The following is a 26789-nucleotide window of genomic DNA, read 5'->3' on the forward strand; positions in this document are numbered from 1 at the left end:
TGAAACGGCTATCTTACACAGTATTTGTAATAGTTCAAAAACCATTTCCAAGTGACAACAGTATCGAAACATTGTTGCAAAAGTTATAGATACATTTAATCATCAATAATCGTATCATGTTTTGTATCAGGGCTGACATAATCTAATAGCGAGCCAAATCTTTGGCAATTTAATACAATAGTGCTTATATTCATATTGCTCCTAAAGCAAAATAAGTTTATCTAATTCATACTTATGCTAAAATAACACTTGGTACGGCAAGGAAAATCAAATTTTACAAATATTTCCATAAATAAGTGTAAATGATCAGTTGATTAAGTTTTGAACATGTCCAATGGTTAACCAAACTCTGATTAACCACCTTTAAATACATCTGTTTGGTAGTATGACTATGTGATAAGGCAAATAGATTGTAAGATTAATGAGGTAGAACTATCTTTTTAGGTATTAACTGATTTTTGAAGCTCGCTTTTAGATTATGTTAGCACTGACACAAAACCTGATACCATTTCTGAATAAAGAACAAGATACAAGAGTTCCGTGCCGAGCCCACGAGATGACAACTGCTAAAAAGGTAAACTTAGGTGTGCTGGCGCGTAAATAACCGCTACTGACACTGTTAATTTAAATTTAATAAATTATTAAATATACGAAATATCAATAGAGTATTTAAGGCTGCTAAAAATTCACTTTACCTGAATAATAATTATATACGTAAAATATTTTTTTAAAATGGTTAGATACCACAGCAGTGTCGGATCCAGGATTTTGGTTTGGGGAGTGAGAGTTGGGTGCATGAACTTTTGGTACTATTTAAGTTTCTTTTTACTTTATATATAAGGAGATGCTAAACATACCTGTTTTGCTTTGTTCACTCCCTATGGTATAAATGATACTAAATAAAGATGTATACGCGAAGCGAGGTCAAAATTTCTTGCTTTTAATTTTCATTTGTAAAGGAATAAACCCCACAGCCCCCATTTCGTGAATAATAACTGTTTAATTCTCGCCTAGGTTATTAGGTGGTTGTAATACAACTATAATTAGCAAGCGGCGCAAGCAAATAATATTGTATTATATCTAAGCTTTTAATCTATTAAATTCCAATATGAAAAATCCATTCACATTTCTGTTAAAACACGAAAATTGATGTCACGTCGACGTATTATTTGGCGCCAAAAATGTGCTTCCCTATTTCATCTACTTGCTTACATAAAAGACATAATTATAAGAAACGAAATAATATATAACAGAACTATGTTTTAGGATATCTGAACAATACGATTCGGTTATACGTCGCGTGTAGCAGGCGATTAACCTCTTCGTATTATTTCAATGTGTTAAAACATGATTCTGCTATATATTATTTCTTAAAATGAATTGAAAACATCCATTTGTTGCTGACATTTACAAAACGGCGTCGTTCAGATACTTGGAATTTGTACTGACACAAGCTAACGCCATCCCCCCCCCCCCCCTTCCCCTCCCTTCTTTGCATTTCGCATCAGACAATAAACAACGTGAAGGTCTTAACAAATGTATTGAATGATGAGAATGGAGTATGGAAAAAGTATAGATGAATTATTTTGATTATGATCTTACTCTTATGGTCAGAGAATTTTATATATTTGAAAATGTGTATGTTTTCAAATTCTGTGTTTGCCTCAATACAAATGTTTTAATGATAATCTAAAACAGGCGTAAAAAGCTAGTAAATAGATATGAAATTTATACTTACACGTCTGACATGATTAAGCAGGGTTTCACACAGTGTCACTTACTCCTTATTTCAATTATTATCTTTATCTGAAATGATAAAATACCTTTGATCATATCAAAGTCACTTTGGTGCAGGACCTCTCATCCGCTAGTTAAAAATATAACACTAATATTTCTAGCATTTAAAATGTTTGCAATTTGTTATCGATGTAAACTGGATATCAGCACTAGATACAAAAAATGTACATGCTAAGGATCACCACAAGTAATACACTGAAGATCAGCACTATTTATATACTGAGGATCAACACTTGTTATAACCTGAACTAATAATAAAGTGAGGACCAGTGCTTGTAATAAACTGAGAGTAATAAACTGAGGATCAGAACTATAAACTAACTGAGGTTCAGCACTTGAAATAAACTGAGGACTAACACTAGTAACATACTGAGGCTCAGCACTTGTCATAAACTGAGGATCAGCAATAGTAATAAATTCAGAGTAATTAAATGAGTTAAGAAATTAAAAAAATGAGAGTAATAAACTGAGGATCGGCTAAAGTAATGAATCAATGATCAGCTTTAGTAATATAGTGATGATCTGAAATGACAATATATAGATAACTTTAGGACAGACACTAGTAATAATGAGAAAGTTCGATATTGAAATGGCTTGAGATGTTTTTAGAACCTGGCTCTATTAGAACAACTAAACCGAGTTTAATCAAGGTAGTTTAACTGATTCGCAATGAAATTCACAGTTTCCTTCATACATACCGTGCATCAAAATATTTCCAATGCAGTGATAACAAATATATTCAGGATCCGTTTTTATAAGGTTAAGAGTATTCTTTAAACAAAGTAACGTTTTGATCTAGATATTTCTATGATAAACAATTGCGGTAACTCCGGTAACTGCGGTTTGATCAATAAAAGGTTTGATCTTCTCAGTCTGTACATTTTAACAAAGAGCTATAAAATATATTTATACTTCCTTGATTTTAGCAAAGTCCAACTGTAATATAAAACCACGGGAGGACATTTTTACTCTTGTAAAAATCACTATACAGTTTTTTGGGGGGCTTGACGCGCACGGAAGTGTCTACGTCCCTGTAAAGAGTTGGTCAGTATCGGGAGATAGATAGTGTCGGAAAATAGTTTGTATGAGCGGTTAGAACAGGACCTGACAAAAAATATGAAAGGAGTTCATGTGACTTTAGCCCAAATTCCCTCAAAACACAAATCCAAGAGTACAACAAGATCTTACATAACAATTTTAACTTTTCAAAAGAGACATAATTAAACAATCCAAGCCCTTTGCGCTGTGTAGTTTTATAAAATGAAAAATAAGACAGGAAAGGTTTACAATATTAGTAACAAAGTACGAAATATATTTTGTTTTCTGTCTATTATACATTGTAACTCAATAATTTACTATGAACTATCTAACAATATACATAAACAATATGAGATTGAAACACATCACTTAAACACTTGACCCAGCTTGTGGTGTAAAAGAGCAAAATCATATACGTTACCATTTACTTCCTGTTGCAATTCACGTTTAAAATAAGTGGTTGAAACTAGAAGACTTGCTGTAAATACATACTGCATTGTCTTCATTTTATTCAAGTGCGCAAGAAGTCACTCTGTAATTGTACTCAGGAACTGACTCATGAAAATTAGGCAAAAATTCATATAGTTATCTTTTTTCTATAGCAGTTTCACTCATTTGATGATCATCAATTAAGATCAGATTAAGTTTCATATATACATGCTTTTTGAAACTTTGTTTTATGCTAAAAGGCTTTTCTAACTGAATACCTGGCCTTGTTGTTACTGACATACATTGATACCCACCAGGATTGTATTAATTCTTTAATTTATTATTTAGGATTTCAATAATTAATATGAAGTGTAAAAGATAAAACGAAAAGTTTATTCCCATCCCAAGGTTCTGTGATAGCATATTGCATCAATAATAAATCACACATTATCCTTATTTTCGACCATTAGTATACTTCATACTATCGAAGCTGAAACCGACTTTCTACCAATCAACCAAGCTTTCAAGGACATCTGCCAAAGTACTGTGTTAAGAGGCGGTAGGGTATGGCTAATCAAAAGCGCTGCCTTTCTAATTTAGTACAGTTTTCCAGATTTATTGAATACAAAATATAAATAAGGATTTTCTTTTGTTTGTTAATTAATTATGAAGCAACAAAGAAAGAAAACAAGAGGGTCATGGTGACCCTGTATCGCTCACCTGAGTATATTGGACCACATGTTTCGAACTGATGCTAAAATATTAGAAAGTAGATCAGGAGGTCACATTTATGGTCACTGAAAGACAGTTTAAAATAAAGATTGGTATGCGAAACTGTACATGCCACCCAAATTTCAAGGCTGGATCTTAAACTGGAGTGGTCACAAGCAAAGGTTTACGCATGGACACACTGACGACGTAGACCTACTGACCTAGTTTTTGACCACAGTTGACCCAGTTTCAAATTTGACCTTGATATCATCAAGATGAATATTCAGACCAACTTACATACAGATCCCATGAAAAATATCGCCTCTAGAGAGGTCACAAGGTTTTTCTATTATTTGATCCACTGACCTAGATTTTTATGGCACGTGACCTCGTTTTGAACTTGAACTAGATATCATTAAAGTGAACATTCTGACAAATTTTCATGAAGATCCATTTAAAAGTATGGACTCTAAGAGAGGTCACAAGGTTTTTCTATTTTTAGCCCTACTGACCTAGTTTTTGATCGCACGCGACCCAGTTTCAAACGAAATCACTTCCGCATGACGTCACAAGATGTTGTACTTACCTTTACCCCAAGCTCTTCAAGTAAAGCAAGAGTTTCGTCCCTTTATATGGCTATTTTTAGAGTAAAAATGTTCGGAAAAAATACCGTATTTGTTCAAAATTTACTACGAGCGCACCTTAGAACAATTTTCTTTCATGTATCATTCTCCGTGTTTTTGTAATCCTCAACACATATCCAAAAACTAAAATTGTTCTCCCCTGCGCTCGTATCGTATTTTGCTGATAAGGTAGTGCATGAAAACATCTAAAAATGTACAAAATCTGTGTTGATGACAGGAAACTAGACCATGGATCATGGCTTTTAACACAAAACTGATACATTTTTTCTTCAAAAAATGTAAGATTAAGCCTTTATCTTTCAAATAATCCATATCGTTGAGATGTATTTTTACTTTCATTTTCTTCGAAATTTTGGGGCTAAAACTGTGCATTATCATACATGGTCCTTTGTTTTATAATTGAGAATAATTTATCTAACATTCACAAACTGTAACTGTATCTTTAAACATTAACAGATAATTCGTTGTTGAGACATCTCCAACAATGTAGTTATATGTCATTTTCGTTATCAGTTTCATCATCATCATTTGAACTTTTCGTACATTCTGGAGCATGGTATTCCGTTAGTATTTTGCCAAATAGAAATAAGCTTTTATAAACTGTATACTTCAGAGGTTGAGTGACCAAGATCTTTTAGATGCGTGGCTGTTTCTAAAATAGCCTTAAAATAGAATGCTACTTAAGCATGTACGAGCGAATTTTTTCTAACGTTATGAATTTGTTCATACCCTGTGAGGTTGAAGAACATTAGTTTCTAAGACAAACAAGAGCAGAAAAAACATAGGTCACCGAACTAGTTTAAATTTTAAAGGATAATTTCTTCACCCACTGTTTACGCATTTCTGAAATTTTGTAAAATTGAAAAAAATGTTGGTAATTTTGTAAAACATATAACATCCTATTTAATTTTATAGGGATTCAGGTCTTTCAGGTTAATATGAGTATATGGCGATGTCAGTTATATATAAGCACAAATGTCACTAAGAAATCTCTTTAATTTTTACTTGTTGACATAATTACCCCACCCACTTCATTTTCAATGGAAAAAAAAGTATTTAGATCTAAAACAAACTCTGACGTTAAGATTTTCAAAATATTTCGCAGCATTAATGACACACAAAAATGCTTCAAAATAGAAAGAAAAAAAGTTGGGATCACCGTACATCTAAGAGATTTATTAAGAAAAAACTGTTAAAACGTGGTGAATTTTGATATTGCTTGTTCTTTCTGTTTTAATTTATATTTTCTAGATAATATAAAGTGCTATCTTGAAAACTATTATTTTGTTAATAGCTTAACATTATATGTATCAGTCAGAAAAATATCAAAACCAAACCTGATCTACTTTAATCGATATTTGAAATTACCTACCCCTACCCCATTGTAAATCTTATGTCAATTTTAGGCAAATGCCAGCCAAAGATAAGGGTGAAAATTTTTTTCTCAAAAAACATAATATATTTGGTTATATGGTACATTATTAGACATATTTTAATTATTTATCATTAATTTTTGGCAAATTTTTTCTTAGAAAGCAATATTCGAAGAAACATTTTTTTCAAAATGGCGGATATCCTGAAGAAAACTCGTACATCCTTAATGGTACCGAATCAAACAATTTTCTCCATAATATATTTATCAAGGGATTGCGATATTGGCTTATCATATTTTTTACTTTCGTCGCATTCCCTAATTTAAGTCTTTGATAGTGGATGAATGATTCTTCTATCAGCATTGGCGGAGGGTCAACATTATCAAAATCATTGTGTATGTCTACATCGTCATTATAATATTCCAGCAGATGGTTCATACTCCTTTGCCTTCGCGTTTGGTGAACTAGACAATGCATAATTTCTTATGTTTTCCATATATAGAATTCTTATGCTGTAGACCAATAAACCTTTGTGCTTAGCGTAAATAACTGAACAACTGGACAGGTGGTGGCTTTGATATCATGTATCGTCAGATCCAGATGTAACCGTAATTAGAACTGTTGAGAAATGACTTTTTTCAGAATATACACGAATTTTTCAGTAGTTTTGGCGCTAAATAGTCATTCAACTTTGGAAACGAACGACGGCAAGTTGTGATTTTCTTTTCAAGATAAATCCTGTTGAATGAGTATTTAGATTTTTCAGTGAAGGGCGTTAATGAAAATGGCATCATTAGTACTGTAAACATTCAATAATTATGCGGTACAGTTACTGTTGAAAATGTATTTAAACAAGTTTTAACACGTTTTGATATATTCATACATGTGTATACAGGAAATAATTATATTATAAATTATAGCTTTTAACTGATACAATGAATTGTGAAATATGAATATGATTTGAAGTATAAAATGATAAATAACAGACGGCCTGCGGTTTCCACGGCTCGTACCGAAAATAACAAATGTGTTATTTGTTCAATTGTAAGTTCTATTGGAGGCAGGGTAATAAAGGAATATAAAGTATATTGCAAATTCTAAGGTATTTCCGCCGCAGAATTCGTGCAGACGCTTTGTATTTCTCGATATAAAGTTAATAAGCTGTAAATATGATTGCACAATCCGTTTGAGGTTCTTTAAATTTCTTTTAACAAATGGGTTTCTTAAGATTGAAGATTAAATAAGAAATGTCTTTAAATAAAAAAAAAGATATTCGGCGTTGATGGGAATTTATTGAATAACAAGAAAGTTATAACCCATATGTTATATATTGACGATTGCGTTATAAATATACACTTGGACAAGAGCAGATCTTTAGTCCTGAATTTAGGGATACCAAAAAGCGAAGATATGTTTTATTTTACGGTATACTCAGCACAACAGCACTGCCATTAATGAACATGATTGTTTATTGCTAAATCTATGAAGGCTGCCAAATTATAGAAACCACTGCACTAGTGAAGGCCAAGCTCATAGGAAATTATAAAAATCAACTCGCCAAAAAAAAAAAAAAAAAAAACATCAAAATTTCCATACAATGACCAGGAACACAATCACAGATACAAGGTCAAATTATTGACCATAGCCACTAAAAAAAATAATACATGTAAACAAACATTCAGACATCTCGAATAATCAATTTACAATGCTGCACTCTGTTCCAGTATGTGGAACTACATGCAGCCATCTCACTTCACATCAACACCTTACAACTGTAAAAGTAAGCAATGCCACCAGTAACAGAGAAACCATTTACACCACTACATATAGGTAAAACAAAAAAAAAAATCAGCGTTCAAACCCAAACAACCGCATGCATGCAGCCATACATGTGCTGAAGTAAGGAAAATGAAACTGGTAATAATGCTGTTGAAACACCTAATGCGCACTGTATGAAGACACATGAAAAAGAACGCTTTAACAATTTTCCAGTGAAATACATTCTCAACAAATGAACAGCCCTTAACTTTAATTTACATAACGCCATAATACAGGCAGCACAAATTGCTAACTTAATAAAATTCATAACAGGTTGCTGAACTTCAAACCATCATTTAATCAATAATTACCAACCTAATTCTAGACAAGCAATAGGCAACATTATGCTAAACCACAAAATGTGATGCAAGCTCCCTCAGCAAAATTTAATTTGAGAAAAATATTCCTTAGAGTGGACTTTTGGTTATTTTTTAACAAAGTTCATATATTTCTAGACATAAAAGCCCCTAAATAACTACTGGATATCTGGCACATTCCAGGCTATAACTTCCTACACTCACAAAATTTTAGTATATGTTCTGTTGGGCAATCTGCAGTACCGTATTTTTCATTTCAGTAATACAATATAGCCTCCGCATAAAACAAACAGCAAAGAAAACCAGGACAGCACATAAATACTAGATGACCACGGGCAACATGTCGAGCCCGTCAGCTGTCAAAAGGACTGGGAGTTGCACACGACACTCTGTCTCACTGAGGCAAACATTTATGCCAAATAAAAAAAAGATTGCAAAAAGTTACAATATAGGTTATTTGTAGTAACAACAAAGGGAAGTAAACGTTAGAAAAAAAAATCTAAGTCCCCACAAAAATACTTACCAGTAGAGATAGGTCAAAATACATCTCAAAATTGGATGTAACATGCATGTTGTACTACAGAAAAGTGGTCTCGATTTTTCCCTATGACCAGTAATGAAACAGTTACAAAATAAGCTATTTACAGTAACAACAAAGGGAAGTAATTCTAGAATTTTGCGAATGACACTCGGTCTCATGATGGTGAACAATTGTGCCAAGTTACACCAAAATCCCTCTATGCATGAAGAAGAAATGCTCCGGACGATGTCATTTTTGTATCTGACCTTTGACCTCTAAGTGTGACCTTGACCTTAGACCTAAGGATCTGGTTCTTACGCATGACACTCCGTCTCATGGTAGTGAACATTTGTGCCAAGTTACCTAAAAATCCCTCCTTGCATGAAGAAGAAATGCTCCGCACAAAGTTGTCATTCTTGTAGCCTTTGACCTCTAAGCATGTCCTTGATCTTAGACCTAGGGACCTGATTCTTGCGCAGGACACTCCGTCTCTTGATGGTGAACAATTGTGCCAAGTGTCATCAAAATCCCTCCATGCATGAAGAAGAAATGCTCCGGACAAAGTCATTATTGAATTTGACCTTTGACCTCTAAGTGTGACCTTGAACTTTGAGATAGGAACCTGGGTTTTGCGCATGACACTCCGTCTCACTAAGGGTTACATTGATGCCAAATATAAACAAGACTGCTCTGTGCATGTCAAAGTGATGGTCCGGACAAACAAACCCGAACGGACGCATGCACGGATGCACGCACTGACGCACGCACATACACCGAACAGCCATTTGGACAATTATGTCTTCGCTTCCGCAAGCGGGCTCGACAATAAGGTTATTACAGCATTCAATTGTTAATAAACAAATTACATAAATAACTAAAATTGGATTTAGAGCTGATAAAATTCTGTTCAACCAACACTTATATAAATGCCCATTGTGATTTTACCCCCCTCCCCCAAAACCCCGCCACATTGCTTAGCCGAAGGAACTAAAAGCACACGTACAAGCTATAAATATAACAAAAAAATGTATCAAAATGCAATCGTTTACATGTTTTCCCTTATAATCTAATGTAGGTGGAAACTTGAGAATGTTATGTTGTATTTAAATTCTGCTAAATGACATGTTTTATCCAGGCCTGAGCTCAATTTTTTCTCAAAATGGAAACTTTACAACAATGCCATAGTTGCAAAGGGAGGTAAAAAATACCACCTTTGGTCATCAACAAAGGTAACTAGAAAATGCTTTTGTAAAAAAGCGCATGTCTCCCCCAATGCAAAGTCCTATAGGCAAGAAGTCAATAGGGGTCAGGAGCAAAAGTCAAAGAGACACTGATGGTTGGTTGCAATAGGGATCATTAACTTGGCATGTCCAATCATCCCACTAAATTTCAACACTATTGGCCTAGTGGTTCTCAAGTCACTGTTCAGGCTTCTGTGACCTTGACCTTTGATCAAGTGATCTCAAAATAAATAGGGGTCATCTACTCTGCAAGTCCAATCATCCTATTAAGTTTCAACATTGTAGGTCAAGTGGTTCTCAAGTTATTTCCAAAAAATGATTTTACATGAACAGGCCACTGTGGCCTTGACCTTTAATAGACTGACCCCAAAATCAATAGGGGTCATCTACTCTGCATGTTCAATCATCCTATGAAGTTTCAACATTCTGGGTCAAGTGGTTCTCAAGTTATTGATCGGAACTGGTAATCAATGTTCAGGCCCCTGTGACCTTGACCTTTAACGGAGTGACCCCAAAAACAATAGGGGTCATTTACTCTGCATGAACAATCATCATATGAAGTTTCAACATTCTGGGTCGAGAGGTTCTCAAGTTATTGATTAGAAATGGTTTTCCATGTTCAGGCCCCTGTGGCCTTGACCTTTAACAGAGTGACCCTAAAATCATTAGGGGTCATCTACTCTGTATGACCAATCATCCAATGAAATTTCATCATTCTGGGTCAAGTGGTTCTCAAGTTACTGACCGGAAATGGTTTTCAATGTTCAGGCCCCTGTGACCTTGACCTTTCACAGAGTGACCCCAAAATCGTTAGGAGTCATCTACTCTGCATGACCAATCATCCTATTAAGTTTCAACATTCTGGGTCAAGTGGTTCTCAAGTTACTGACCGGAAATGGTTTTCAATATTCCGGCCCCTGTGACCTTGACCTTTAGTGGAGTGACCCCAAAATCGATAGGGGTCATCTACTTTGCTTGTACAATCATCCTATGAAGTTTCAACATTCTGGGTCAAGTGGTTCTCTAGCTATTGATCGGAAATGGTTTTCCCTGTTCAGGCCCCTGTGACCTTGACCTTTGATGGAGTGACCCCAAAATCAATAGGGGTTATCTACTCTTCATGATCAATCATCCTATGAAGTTACAACATTCTGGGTCAAGTGGTTCTCAAGTTAATGACTGGAAATTGTTTTCAATGTTCGGGCCCCTGTGACCTTGACCTTTAATGGAGTGACCCCAAAATCGATAGGGGTCATCTACTCTGCATGTACAATCATCCTATGAAGTTTCAACATTTTGGGTCAAGTGGTTCTCTAGTTATTGATCGGAAATGGTTTTCCATGTTCAGGCCCCTGTGACCTTGACCTTTGATGGAGTGACCCCAAAATCAATAGGGGTCATCTACTGTTGATGACCAATCATCCTAGAAGTTTCAACATTCTGGGTCAAGTGGTTCTCTAGTTACTGATCGAAAATGGTTTTCAATGTTCGGGCCCCTGTGACCTTGACCTTTGACGGAGTGACCCCAAAAACAATAGGGGTCGTCTACTCCAGCAGCCCTATAACCCTATGAAGTTTGAAGGTTCTAGGTCAAATGGTTCTCCAGTTATTGCTCGGAAATGAAGTGTGACGTACGGACGGACGGACAGGGCAAAAACAATATGTCTCCTGGGGGAGACATAATAAGATGCTAAAATTTTAATTCCATCATGAGCCCAGTGAAAAATATAATTATTTTGATATTGCAAACGTCTCTACCATATATTTCCCATCATAACCTATCAATTCCCTCAACTTCTGTGTTGGCAACAAACCAGGGGTGCGTTCGATTCGGGTAGAGGCGAGAGGAATTTTAACACTACCACTAATTAAACGCGAGTCGTGCAACACTAGTGTTGAGGCCACAAGCCAAGAACATGCTCCTCCTGTAATGGGGAGTGTAGTCAATCAAATATGCGCTTGGCTGAATTCTAAATGGCGGCAGCAGTAAGTGAATGATTAGAACCGAGCTAGTACAAACTCTACCGATTGCATATTAGAATCTAAGATCACGTTGGGTGAAACAATACAGATTTCTCAAATAAGTGGAGATGGTTAATTTCAGCTAAATACGCTCAACTTTACCCAACTCAAAAATTACTTTGCCTGCAGTGCATATAAATTAAGGCAGTGGCTAGGTAGCCGGTTCCGGCTACCTAGACCAAAGGTCTACGTAGCCGGTTCCGGCTACCTAGACTAAAGGTCTAGGTAGCCGGCTCTATATATATACATATCATAAATGAACACGTAAGTCAAGGTAGCCGGCTTTGATAAACTTTGTTATAAAGGATCACTTTATTAGTTAAATAAATTACATTTTTGTGACTTATTATTTACTATTTGTGATTTACCTGTTTATTTCGCCGTATTTACGCACTGCTCTTTGTTTTGCCTTTTTTTAACTGTTTGTTCTGTTTTCTTTTAAGAATGAATCACTGTATCTTGAATATGTATCGAGTACGTTTTAACATAACAAAATGTCCGCCGATGTGATATGAGCGCGTAAATGCGGCAAAATAAACAGGTAAAACACAAATAATAAATCACAAGAAATGTAATTTATTTAACTAATATAATGATCCTTATAAATAATCTTTTATAGATACAGTTTATTAAAGCCAGCTAACTTTACTTACATGTTCATATACGATATGTATATATAGAGCCGGCTACCTAGACCTTTAGTCTAGGTAGCCGGAACCGGCTACGTAGACTAAAGGTCTAGGTAGCGGCTACCTAGCCACTGCCTATTTAAAAACACATAACTGCCACAACATTTCTTTTATTAACATTCATAAAGATGTAAAAATTCCCTGCCATAAACTTTACTTACATGTTCATATACGATATGTATATATAGAGCCGGCTACCTAGACCTTTAGTCTAGGTAGCCGGAACCGGCTACGTAGACTAAAGGTCTAGGTAGCGGCTACCTAGCCACTGCCTATTTAATAACACATAACTGCCACAACATTTCTTTTATTAACATTCATAAAGATGTAAAAATTCCCTGCCATAAACACATGCACATGTAGACAAGCTTACTGTCGCTGAGCGGCTGCTTTTTAATTTCTGACTTCTGCAGCCACAGTTTGACCGTCACAATATAAAACAAACTGATATACGTCGGATTAGTTCGACTAATGCACATGTCCACGGCTATGTCCTATCGTTATATAAACATCAAGCCTTACAAAAACCCTACCTTCAAGATATCAACAACATCATAAAACATAACAGTTCCATATATATATATACGTACCTACTCCATTTCAAACAACGTTTTCCATCTCCTTTCACTTTCACAAAAAAACAAGGGATAAATAAAATGGCGACTTTTCCAGTAGACACCCTACTGGAGCATGCGCAGAATCCAATTCCACGTGACCGTTCAACAACCAATCAAAATGTTTCAGATATTTAATTACTTTTATAAATGGAAAATACATAAATCAAATAAACGAACATATTACATACCAACACTTTATGATAACATATATTGATTCTCTCAATAAAATTATACTTTGGCACCACTATGTTGCAATTACACGCCATCCTTCTTGACACATATACGCATGCGCAAAAACTACGTCACTAGCTCTGCTACAAAATAATATGACAAAAGAGAAATATCCATAGGTACCTACGTAAATAAATATCCTTCAATAACTTTCGTCATAAAAATGTTTGATTGCTGTATGGATAAAGAACAGTTTCTCACCCGCGTTGTTTACATAAGAATTGATCAAATTATGAATCGATTTTTCTGATTCCGTGTAGACGGCTGGGTTTAAAATCCTACCTCAGGTATCGGAAATTAGACGAAATGGGAACGGTCATGCATCTATCCAGATTAAGCGCAAATTCGCGGTAAAAAGTAAACGGTTATGCTTTAAAAATATACATACTTTTAGGTCATTGAACAACTTTTATTGGTTCTTTAAGTAAGTAAAAAGTTGGCTTAGACAACTACGTCGAAAAATTGAAGTTCAAAGTAAACACTAGAACAACACCATCATTGTGGACGTACATAGGCGCAGTAACTACTACCTTATCTGATAAAACATTGAAATATAAAACCGTCTAATAGGTGTAAATATTTGCTGACAAAACTTGCTCCGAGCCTAATCCAAGAGTTTGCTATCATGTAAGTTCTTGCTACGGTATGTACTTTAATATGTATACATCTTAGCGATACATTGTAAATTCAAATGTTGATTTAATTACTATTGAATGATTTTGTCCATTTTCACAGCTGTCCTTAATAACATTTAAAATATCCAAGTCCTCTACCAGTTCCAACCAATGTCTGCTATCTCACAGTCACTACTATGACAAAGCTATTGGAGAGATAGAATGTTTACCGTCATTCCCTATTATCTAAATATGATGTTTTGTGCATTGCTCAATTCATGATTGTTCTTCCCAAAGATTCTTTAATAGATACCTAGCTTTTAAGGTATTAGACCCGTAATAGAGTAGCTCCTTTTTGAAGAGTATTCAATCCCTACAATAAACCAACTTTGACTAAAGTTTTTCAGGGGGCATAGGTTCAAGCCCCACTGGGACCAAAATATTTCCCCTTATTTTTCTTTTTTCCTAGTAAGGTTTTACTTTTTTTCAAGACTTATTATTGATTTATTGTACAAAAGTGGAACTTTTTCATTTCATAAGCAATTTCACTACTGGATGCACATACCATTAAACATGGTTTAAAACCCTGTAAAATACCCATTAAAATAGGAAAATACCTTTAATTAACCCCATTAATTCTTGCATCACTTTATTTAACAGGTTTCACAATATTATTGGGTTACATGTTAAAACACCAATCAAACACCCATTTTCGACCTTGAATCATGCCATTAAAACTTTAGTTTGGTAGCTAAAAAAGTTAATGGCTTTGAAAAAGTAGTGAAATTCTGTATATTTTGAATTGAACAGGATTATTCATGGCCCTTAAATTTGATTATATGCCCTTTAAATGTTCAGGTTCTGTACGATTTCATTAAAAAGTAAACTTAATGGCCCTTAACAGCAGTGTGATGCCCATTAAATCCTACATTCTGTAAAAAGTGATTCGTATATCTTTTTTTTTTACTTGCACTCCCATTGAATGCTTATAATTCCAGTCCCATATTGTTCTGAAATGGACTTTAATCACAATAAATGCATACTACGCACACATCGTCTATTATATATCATGATGTTATATTTAGTTGCATTAAAGTTATTTCCCTTTGATGCAGTTACGCCATTTGTTTTTTCAAATGCTTGCCAAACTGTGTTCCTACAAAAAATCGGATTTATTTCAATGAAAGTCGGATGAAAACGTATTGATTTATTTGATAACACCAATTTACATTATTTTGGTAAGGGTAAATACATATTGATGCATGCCACTTTTCTGTTTTATTTTTCCTGTCCAAATAATCAGCATTTGTATAAGAAAATGGGTGGGGTAAGGAAATTACATTATAAAATGTGCTCAGACCAGTTTAGATTTTCAATTTTTTCAATCCTTGAGTAGAAACTAAGGTTTATAGAGAAGTGAACAGTACACATTATTGTGAAGATGTACAGTCTGATTTAAATTCATTTTGGCATGGGCAGATCAATCGCTTCTTCCTTCCAATGAATTAAAGAGTGTGGTACGCTTCATTGGGGAGGGAGAGGGGAAGCTACTTGTGATGTACTCCATCAAACATTTGCTCTTAGCTGTTTAAGTGCATGCACCTGAGCACAAAGTACTGAAGTAGAGCTAAATTGTGATTGCCCATTGTGCGCTGACATTGTCATCAACAGTTGCGTTTTGAATACACCTGATGCCTAATGTCTGTACCAGTAAAAACTTGGTAAGAATGTTTGTCATTATTATAATGTTGAATAGTTAAATCTATCTGATCTGTTAAACCGGTACCTGTAAACCCTTCTCAGTACAACACAATACAATACAATATCCATTTATTTTCTCATTTCATATGAACATATGACAGAATAAGGATACAATAAGACAAATGTTTGTACGAGTCTTTTACATGTGATTACATTACAAAATAATGAGAGAAAAAATAAGAAACAAATATTCTTCTAGCATTTTACAAAACAGTACATATGTATAGATACTATTACTTGTGTAGTAAAACGTAGTTTAAATCAATACGGCAAATATAAATATGAAGTTGATTATCTTAAGATGTCTAATTCTGATGGCAAATTTTCATGGCCCTTAATTTGATATACCATTGAAATATTACGAACCCATTAAAATTGAATCTGACATATTTAATGAGACCATTAATCATTTTTTTAATAATTCACGGCCATTAACAGAGTATTAAAACAATTAATGGCCCCATTAGTTCTTACTAATTAATGTGGTATTAAGGGGTACTTTTTTATTGGCACATTAATTTCATGCCAATTAAAATTTTTCATGGAGTTTTAAGGGACCTGTTAACTTATTTTAATAGTTTATTTTAAGCAGCTTTCCATGACCATCAAAGTCATTTTAACAAGGTATATTTTACCAGGGTTTTAATATACTTATTTCATGGCTTTTTAATGTATGGTATTAAAACTATGGTCATGAAAATCCCATTACATAGTAAGAAGTAATGGGTGAATTTTAATGGTGACCTGTTAAAACTCTGTTAAAAACGTTTGAAAACATTAAGGCCAATTTCATGGCCCTTTTAATGGCATATACATCCAGTAGTGTTTCTTGCTGTTCAAAGTGAATTTACCCCTGAGAAAGAAGGGGCAGAGTTAGACGTCTTTAAAAGTGCTGAGTTATAGGCGGTAAAAGTTCTCTATTTTGCCTTTACTCTTTAGATTACTTATTGTGGAAGAAATGTAGGTAGGTTTTACTTCTACCCCAAGATTATTGTTGAATAAAGTGAGCAAAATTCAAAACAGTCCCACAGGACTCTACCATATTTTTTCAATGTTGGAGTTAGAATTCTGTCTCATTAAATCCGTTTACTTGAGGCACCCTAGAAAAAAAAAGATATTGACAGTTTTATTTTGTGTTTTATTATTATTTACCAACAGTTTGGTGTTTCTTTCATTAAAGTTAATGGTATAATGAATTCTCTGCAAACGTTTTTGACAGTGGCCATCACTTTGCAATTTGGCTCTACTTGAGCTGGAGGAAACACAATAAATTATACAAAATTAAAAAAAAAACGGCACGTTAAAAGTTGTTTAAAATGTCCAACACAATGCAAAACACTGTCAACTTAAAGAATATACCTAGCAAATATCATTTTTAAACATTACTATTAGGGGTCCAATACCTTAAGATTCATTTTACATATTTTACAGACTAAATAATTGTTTTACAGCTTAAATAAACTGAAACACTTTAAAACGCACACTTTTTGAGATTCTGTCAAATATTCTTTCTGAATATGTATGCATTATCCAATTCAAAATGACATTGTTATAGCCATCAATTTTAATTTGCCACGAAAAGCCTTAAAAAATAAATAAGCTTTTAAATAACTGGCCATAGGTACAGTATATCAGCCTAGCATTTTTAACATCCTATCCTAATTATCTTTTGAGACATTGTCTTTCCAAGATGGACTTTCCTTTGGAATGACATTAATTAATTAGGATGTTTGCCCATCTGGATTTTTCCATTCATTTTCAGTTTAAGATAAATTTATAAACTTTGTTTGCATTTTATCAGTTAAGTTGTAAATGCAAATTTCAATTTTCCATAGGAATTGTGCAAATGTAAACAGACTAAACAAACGGTCCGTTTAGTTATTAAAATATGCACCCAAAATCTTTTGTACTAGTTGAAGGGTCTGCAGTTTATTTTTCAAATGCCGGTCCTGACAGCTGAAATCGATAACTTTTATAACTAGAGTTGTCACAGGAGTAACGACTTATACCCCCACAATATGGCCTTGTCACAGAACTAGGCCAGTGTCAAAGCAGAACTTGCTTGACCTTTGACCTACTGACCTCAAAATCAATAGCGGTCATCTGCTGGTCATGATCAACCTCTCTATGAAGTTTCGTGATCATCGGGCCAAGCGTTCTCAAGTTACTGTTCTGCAAATGTTTAAATGTTCAGGGTCACTCTGACCATTGACCTTTGGAACTCTAAATCACTACAGGTCTGCTGGTCATGACCAACCTCCCTATTAGGTTTCGTGATTCTAGTCCCAAGCGTTCTGAAGTTATTATCCGAAAACCGTTTAAATGTTCCGGGTCGCTGTGACCTTGAACTGTGATCTACTGACCTCAAAATCATTAGAGGTCATCTGCTGATCATAACCAACCTAACGATCAATTTTCATAATCCTAGACCCAAGCGTTCTTAAGTTATCATCCGGAAACCGTTTAACTGTTTCGTGTTATTTTGACCTTGACCTTTGACCTACTAGCCTCAATGTCAAACTTGACCTGTATTTTAGCATGTTACACCAGTGTACACAAATTGATGATCCTAGACCCAAGCGCTCTCAAGTTATCCTCTGGAAACCGTTTAACTGTTACGAGTCACTGTGACCTCGACCTTTGACCTACTGACCTCAAAGTAAAACTTTACCTGTATTTCATGATGTTACATCTGTGTACTAAAACATATGATCCTAGGCCCAAGCATTTTCAAGTTGTCGTTTAGAAACCATTTAACTTTTCTGAGTCACTGTGACCTGGACCTTTGACCTAAGGACATCAAAGTCGAACTTGACATGTATTTCATGATGTTACACCTGTGTACCAAAATGTATGATCATGGGCCCAAGCGTTCTCAAGTTATCATCCGGAAACCGTTCAACTGTTCAGGGTCATTGTGACCTTGACCTTTGACCTATTGACCCCAAATTCGAATTTGACCTGTATTTTCTAATGTTACACCTGAGTACGAAAAATTATTTAAATCGGTAGAAGCCTTTCACGAGTTATCATCCGGAAACCACAAAAACCAACGGACCGACCGACCGACCGCCAAGCTCACTCCTATATACTCCCCCACAACCCAAACTTCGTTTTGCGGGTTATAATTAAATCACTGTTTCCTGCTCTTTAAAGATAAGAGATAAGTGGGTATTTCTATGATTTAAAAAAAGAATTGACTTTGATTAATTTGTTATTTTGGCCAAATTTTAGACCCAGGGAAGGGTCGTAGCTGGTCTAAACCCCAAGTATCTGTGGGTGTGAATGGAATCGCTATAGGGGGAGTTATACTTGGCGCGATCCTTAGCAACGGAAGTTAAGTTTCGCGCATGCGCACTCTACGTAGGGCAAAAACATAACCGCACAATATAAGCTACGTTAAATTTTATATCATATTTCAATCTATCCGATCAATATGAGTCTGTATTATAATAAATTTCCACTGCAGGACAAAGGAAAATACATGTTAAATTTTGCACATCCACAAGTGCCTTGCTCAAAATGAGATACTTCAACTAATGCGGTCTTTAAAAGAGAGGAAGCGGGTAGCGGGGACGGGTGTTCTACACTCGCATTCTTTATCTGTTGTCAGACCATGATTTTTTTTTCGGAATTCAAGTTTATTATAATTATTCTATGAATGGAAGGTTGATGATTTCTGTGCACAGTATATTTTTCATTATATTAAGAATATGATAATGATCCAAAATATAAATATTAGAGGTATATTAGGTATTTTTCTTACGTGAATAAATTCCAATTGTAATTTAAGTCCTTCATTTGATCAAGAATTTACGAAATTAGAATTTTATATCTATATTTTAAAAGGAAATGTCCGTCAAAGTTCCAACGGATATTCTAACAGATTTTATTAAAAAGTTTAGATATCGTGTGATATGTTTATTTTTTATTCACAAAACAGCTCCGATTCGTGATATATTAAACCAAGTGCGTACTAATTATGGCATTGATGACCGAAGGGCATTAAAATAAGTCACATCAAAGACATCTTATATGCTGATTCGGTCTAATTAGGTGACATCCTCGGAATAACAAGTCCCATGTTATGGTCTTGATCACCAAGGTGACCTATGTTTTATCATGTCAGTTGCATAATAGTTACATAATAATTTCCCGTGTATTTCTTAAAACAGCAACTGCTGTGACAAAGAGCCGCGTCCCCTAGAATATATAATAGACGTCAGTCAAGTCGGAAAAAAACATACAACAGCTTGGAGTTTTTAAAGAAATAAACCTTAATGAAAGAAAATATGACACTTGTCAAATGTACAAAAACAAGTTTTATATTTGTTTTGTGAGTGGATCTAGACCTGGGAATGCTTGTTCTTTACTGAGGAAAATAAGACATAACATCTCTATTTTTAATCAAGGCATATTCTGAACAGGAAACTTTGTGATCAAAATCTTCTTTATTGTGGCCAACAATTTGTAATATAATGATGATTTTATGTAGGTTTATTGCTTTTTGTACTTTTAGCATGTGTAAATGTTGAGTTCTGCTAAACCCGGGGCTAGAGGGCATGGAAGGTAGCATGCATTTCCACTACCGTCCATGAAAAGGCTCAATCAAACCGAGCATGCAACATTTTCGTTTCTACCTGTGAAGTTTCCACTTTTCTCTATTTTATTATCACAGCAGCGTTGTTTGTGCCGTGTGGCGCCCGTAAAAAGTCTCTCCGTACATTCAATGAGAGCTGTTATATTTCGATCTTCTCAGATCGTTCAGCACGACTTTTATGTCGTGTTATTGGTACTGTTTAGTTTCTCAACATGACCATTTCGGCCGGGGTGGTTCCAATACTCCCGCTTTCATAGCCCTGGGTATTGTATAATCACCCCTTGGATATGGTGCCTGCTTTTTAATTTTGTCTTTTGACAGTTCCTGTGATACGCGGGCTCCATAACCTCAGATCCCCTTCCTAAATTCCAGTTTGTTTAATTCTGCCCATTGTTTCTCGTTTGGGACAAACCCTTTACTTTATCTGGGGACCAAACGCCGCTTTTCATGGAATTACACGCCTCAGCACGTGTATCATCGAAGGTTCCATGTTCACCGGCGTTTGAATACATCTGCGGATGTCTCTAAATTGCTTTTTGTACTTTTAGCTTGTGTAAATGTCCACTACCGTCCATGAACAGGCTCAATCAAACCGAGCATGCAACATTTTCGTTTTTGTCGTGTTGAGCGACCTGTGAAGTTTCTACTTTTCTCTATTTTACTTATTGTTAAGCAGACTTTTTGCCACACGTAAAGAGCGCATACACATTAAAATCAAAACATCCGGTAAAACATCATGGCAACTAATAACGTTGTAAATCCGTCTATATTTTTGAGCATTTCTACTGTGCTACAACAGTAAACATAGTCTCCAATCGTTACTGACAATAACGTTAGTTCTAAGATAGGAGAAGAGTATTAACTTACGGTCTACAGTCTGATACCGGACATGGTTAATTTATTAACGGATTACAGTCTGTTAAAGGATGTGATAATTCTAATTACTCGAACTGATTTGCGGTCTTCAATTTTAAAGGGGCAGTTTGATGTTTGTACAGAACAAAACAGTAATTTCTTGATATAAATTAAACATGTACAGTTCATAGTTATAAGACCAATATATACTAAAACATGCATAGCAATGCGAGGGTGAACAAACCAAAACTACATATAGTAAACAGTTCATTCAATATTGATTGCAATGTGACCTGTTTGCAAAGCTATCGAGAAAGTGTAATAACTCATCAAATGTTTTCAGCGAGTGACTGGCACAATACTAGATGCCCACGGGCAACATGTCGAGCCCGCTTTTTCACCCCTAACTGTGACCGTGACCTTTGAGATAGGAACCTGAGGTTTGCACATTACACTCCGTCTCATTGAGTTAAACATTCATGCCAAATAAAAACAAGATTTCTCAATACATGTCAAAGGCATGGGCCGGATATTTTCTGTCATAACATTTGACCTCCAACTTTGAGATAGGAACCCGGGGTTTGCGCACGACACTCTGTCTCGCTGAGGTTAACATTCATGCCAAATATATACAGGATTGTTCCATGCATGTCAAAGTTATACGCCTGACAAGATCTGACATGACTTTTGACCTCCAACTGTGACCTTGACCTTTAAGATATGAACCTTGGGTTTGCGTATGACTCCGTCTCACTGGGGTTAACATTCATGCCAAATAAATAATCAAGATTGCTCCATGCATGTCAAAGTTATGGTCCGGACAAAAAATCCGGAAGGACGGACGCACGCACGCATACACAACGCACGCACATACACCGAACGGCCATTTGGACAACTATGTCTTCGCTTCCGCAAGCGAGCTCGACAAAAACTGGGACTACTTATACACGGGGAAGGAAGTGTCACACGAAGGATGGAGTTCTTCTGATAACCTGTCATGTTTTCTTCTGATAACTGTTACGGAGTTCCTGGAAAACGTTACGGAGTTCGTCTGATTTCTGAATGACGTGCCAAGGAATCGTAGAAAAAAATGGTAATTATTTATCTTTAAATAGAGAGAATGGGGTGTAAAACTAAAGTTTGATGATCAAGGTTGTCTGATGTCATGTGCTATGCGTCAGAAAAAACTGTTTAGTCTAATAATCAGCCCCACTACTTTGAAAAGAAGACATTTTGAGTAAAATATCGAAATCGTTTGCTCATTCATACATGTTATTCTTCTTATTCACGTTCTTCATCCGCAGCACATGCAATAGAATAATTTTAGTGCAAAGTTGCAAACATATACCACTTTCTAACAATTTTAGGCCCGATTTTTCAAATGTTACGGAATTCCGGTGATAACTCTGAAGATGTCACAGAGTTCTTATGATAACTTTTATTACTGCCAGGGTGTTTCTTGAGCTATGTTAAGATACTTTTTAGCTAATTTTATTATTTAAAAAGGGTGTTAACGATGTTCTAACGTAATATATTTATCCAAGGCACAGTATTGTGGTTATATAATGTACGGTATGAGTCTTTTGTAAAGTTTAAAACTATATGCAGTATAATGACATATATAGTAAAATACGAATAGATAATAAATGCAGTAAATTGTATTTTTTCGTTCTATCAATGGATGTGCTAATGTTCGTGAACAACGATTTATTGGTTTCCGTTTTGATTGATCACTGAATTGAAATCAAATCCGTTATCTTTAATTTAGGGTACATCTATTTGCTGCATTTGCAGAGGCTGTCTGTTTCTGAAGTGGTTGATCGGATTCATGATAAAAAATAATGCTATATAGTATGATTTACCATGATAATTATAAATTTACCATCATAATTTTTTAAATCCTTCATATAGTGGACACTGAAAAAGTACAGACACAATGCGACACTACACAACACAGAGAGCGAGCTACCGCTTCATGTGTAATCAGTTGACATGAGTCATATGATGGATGCTATAGCATATTTACCACAGATTTGAGGCAGATAACCGACATGTTCGTAATGTGACTGGCGTTAATACTGCAGTATTGTCATTACATCTTACAGAATGCATATAATTTTCGATGTGCTGAATACTGCGTACCAAATAGGGGGTTGTCATCCTCATACGTGCATATACTATTTGTCATATAGAATATCATAATAAGTGAATAATGTGAATTTTAAAGTGCTATCTAAATGCTATAAGATGAATAGAATGGCATTTTAGAGTTATAAATTAAGAGGATTCTGCACTTTCTTACAATAGAATCCACAATGTAATTTCCAAGCCAATTTATTAAGAAATAATAAATATGTCCCTATATTTTATCAGTTAATAAAATATGGGCAGGAGTTCGGATGCGTAATAATTAAATCACGAGTGCGTAGCACGAGTGATTTAATATTCGCATCCAAACGACTGCCCATATTTTATTAACTGATAAAATTATTGGAACATATTTATTATTTCGATTCTAACCACGCAAATTCTGCGCATTTTACAGCACTACATTTTAGCTCAATATGTCATTCGGCTGGCCATATGCTATTACAAAAACCTCACACGAATGGAAAGCGTTGCATAAAACGGAATTTTCCGATATTCATTAAATTTTAATTAAAGTATTAAGTTGTGTAAATGCCATTTTCAATAATATCTAAGGTCAGATATAGAAATCAGATGTAAATACTTTATTCAAACCTTATATATATGCAGTTTCTTAAAATAGTACACGTCACTACATGATGGCACTGAAACATACACGCTAGAACATTGCGGCATATAAACACGTAAACACTTGAGTCTGGAAGATTGGAACATGAATTATAATTTTATTTTAGTAATGTCAAAGTAGAATCTAGTTTACATTCGTGGTGCTTACAGCGCAGAAATTGTAAACTACGTACACGACCAGATAGATGCACTGATGTTGAGGTTGAAACTTACCGGGCTGAAACATTTTCTTACGGTAAAAATATAAACAAATAAATTCATCAGTTAGAAATTGTTTGTTTCAGAAAATTTGATGTACATTTTATTACTACTGCTTAGCACTGAAAAAGGCGAGTATTTAGTCGGCATATAACGGAAGCAGAATAGAATCTCATAATCATGTTACAATCGTAGGGTGGAATGGAACAGCTATATTTTATCGTAGATTCATGTCAGGCGATTTCGCTATATGTTTATATAGCAACTGCTGCGGATCGTGTTAGAAATGAAAATAAGAGTATATTTCTGTAACTGTTTAACAATGTACATCATTTATGTGCAATTTGTATTTAAGAAATTAACCATAGTTAGCCAGATCATCATTATTAGCGTACACAGTCCCTTTAAAAGTAACATCTAGTCAGAATAACAAATATAACACTAAAAACTTATCATTGGAACTCAAAAACACACATACCGTACATTATATAACCACAATACTGTGCCTTGGATAAATATATTACGTTAGAACATCATTAACACCCTTTTTAAATAATAAAATAAGCTAAAAAGTATCTTAACATAGCTCAAGAAACACCCTGGCAGTAATAAAAGTTATCATAAGATCTCTGCGACATCTTCAGAGTTATCACCGGAATTCCGTAACATTTGAAAAATCGGGCCTAAAATTGTTAGAAAGTGGTATATGTTTGCAACTTTGCACTAAAATTATTCTATTGCATGTGCTGCGGATGAAGAACGTGAATAAGAAGAATAATATGTATGAATGAGCAAACGATTTCGATATTTTACTCAAAATGTCTTCTTTTCAAAGTAGTGGGGCTGATTATTAGACTAAACAGTTTTTTCTGACGCAAAGCACAAGACATCAGGCAATCTTGATCATCAAACTTTAGTTTTACACCCCATTCTCTCTATTTAAAGATAAATAATTACCATTTTTTTCTACGATTCCTTGGCACGTCATTCAGAAATCAGACGAACTCCGTAACGTTTTCCAGGAACTCCGTAACAGTTATCAGAAGAAAACATGACAGGTTATCAGAAGAACCCATATCCTTCGTGTGACACTTCCTCCCCCGTGTTATATGGACTTAGTTTTATTCAGTTTTTCAACATTTAAAAGCCATAATTTATTTCAGATAAGGAAATTATGACATTGCCTAGCATAACAGCGAAAATGCTAGCAAGTGTAATGAATTATGATGTCGTATACAACAATGTACATTGTATCACCTTAACTGTGCAACACTTACGCATATGAACAAAAGTTATACTAAAATAATATAACATGACTGATCACAACATGTGACGGGCTAATATAATCTGATAGGAGATATGAACAAAATACAGTAGAGTCTCTTTAAATGACAGCCAACACAACCATTTCTTTCTTATTTCTAATTCATTACACATTAACTTTTCTGCCGTGCAACAGACAACTGACTTATCATTACAGCAGTTACTCTAGAAAGATGGCATTGTTTTTGTGTGTAATTTCTAATTTAATTTTGATATTCCGAAAGTCACACTCAGAGAGTTTAGGTTACAGTTTGAAACAAAAAAGTGAATGTTTACTTACTGTTAATTTTTCTATCCAAGCCACAAAACAATTTCTGTCAAACATTTGACATTAGTCAAGACCATTCACAATATTGTTAGTAAACTTTTTTTCAAATACTTTTAATAATAAATGTTTGCAGTACAGGTGTGTCTCCTTAGACGAAAAGTCTATTGCAATTATTGCATTCTAACTTTGCCAAATTTATTGATCCTGAAGGCGGAACTTTACAGAGTCCACCATTTCCACATACCTTGAGTCGCAATGTGACTTCGGTGCAATTTGAAGGCAGTTGCGCGTAAAGGACAACGTTCCATTGAATGTATTGCGGTTTCTTCTCATGTGTATTGAACAAATATATTTGCAATATAACCTTTCAAATACAAAGCATGCATTTAGAAACCCGATATCTGCATGACATGCATGCATACAATTTAGTTACGCATGTAGGATAAGACAAAAACTGCACAATTAAGTCGCACTTAGCGTCCCAATGTCCTTAAATTTAGTTGTATGTCAGAAGCCTCAAAAAACGTTTTATTTCTTTCCTATTCTCCATAAATTATATATCCAACCAACAATTAAACACACAATAGCTTTTATAAATCGCGGTTTATTACAAGTATTTTTAATGAAACATGTTTATATCAAAACATAATAAGGCAAAGGAACGCATTCAATGACAAATAAATTCGGTAATAAAAAGTTCCAATTCATATTATTTCTTGTAATAATGATACTGTCTTGATAAATACATCTGTAATGAATTTCTTAATTTCTTAAACTTGCCATACAGAAATTCCCTACATTTGTGTATATAAATGGATTTTAATAGTTACATAAACTTATTCTTTAAGTACATTTAACATAAACTGACTTATAAACTAAATATAAATGTAAATATTGCAGTCATGCAAGGTTTTTGCTTCTAACGAATAGGCAGCTCGTGTATTATGA

At 34.7% G+C, this 26789-nt stretch overlaps 1 protein-coding gene across 5 annotated transcripts in view; it reads right to left on the reverse strand.

Annotated features, from left to right (window-relative positions):
- The window catches only part of LOC123547026 (cytosolic phospholipase A2-like), a 66156-nt gene extending 40027 nt beyond the window's left edge, over positions 1 to 26129 (reverse strand). Inside the window, exons 1-2 of one of the 5 annotated variants that reach the window (XM_053524580.1) lie at positions 25854 to 26129; positions 1739 to 1806 (exon numbers count right to left, since the gene is read on the reverse strand). In XM_053524580.1, the coding sequence (XP_053380555.1) occupies positions 1739 to 1749 (11 nt within the window). In that variant the 5' untranslated portion in view covers positions 1750 to 1806; positions 25854 to 26129. Of the gene's footprint in view, positions 1 to 1738; positions 1807 to 2495; positions 2574 to 25853 lie in introns of those variants that run through there. The other 4 variants (XM_053524576.1, XM_053524578.1, XM_053524579.1 and 1 more) reach the window with 4 other exon arrangements.
- Between the last annotated feature and the right edge of the window lie 660 nt (positions 26130 to 26789).

Source organism: Mercenaria mercenaria, chromosome 15 (genome assembly GCF_021730395.1).
Source record: "Mercenaria mercenaria strain notata chromosome 15, MADL_Memer_1, whole genome shotgun sequence".
Classification (NCBI taxonomy): Eukaryota; Metazoa; Mollusca; class Bivalvia; order Venerida; family Veneridae; genus Mercenaria; species Mercenaria mercenaria.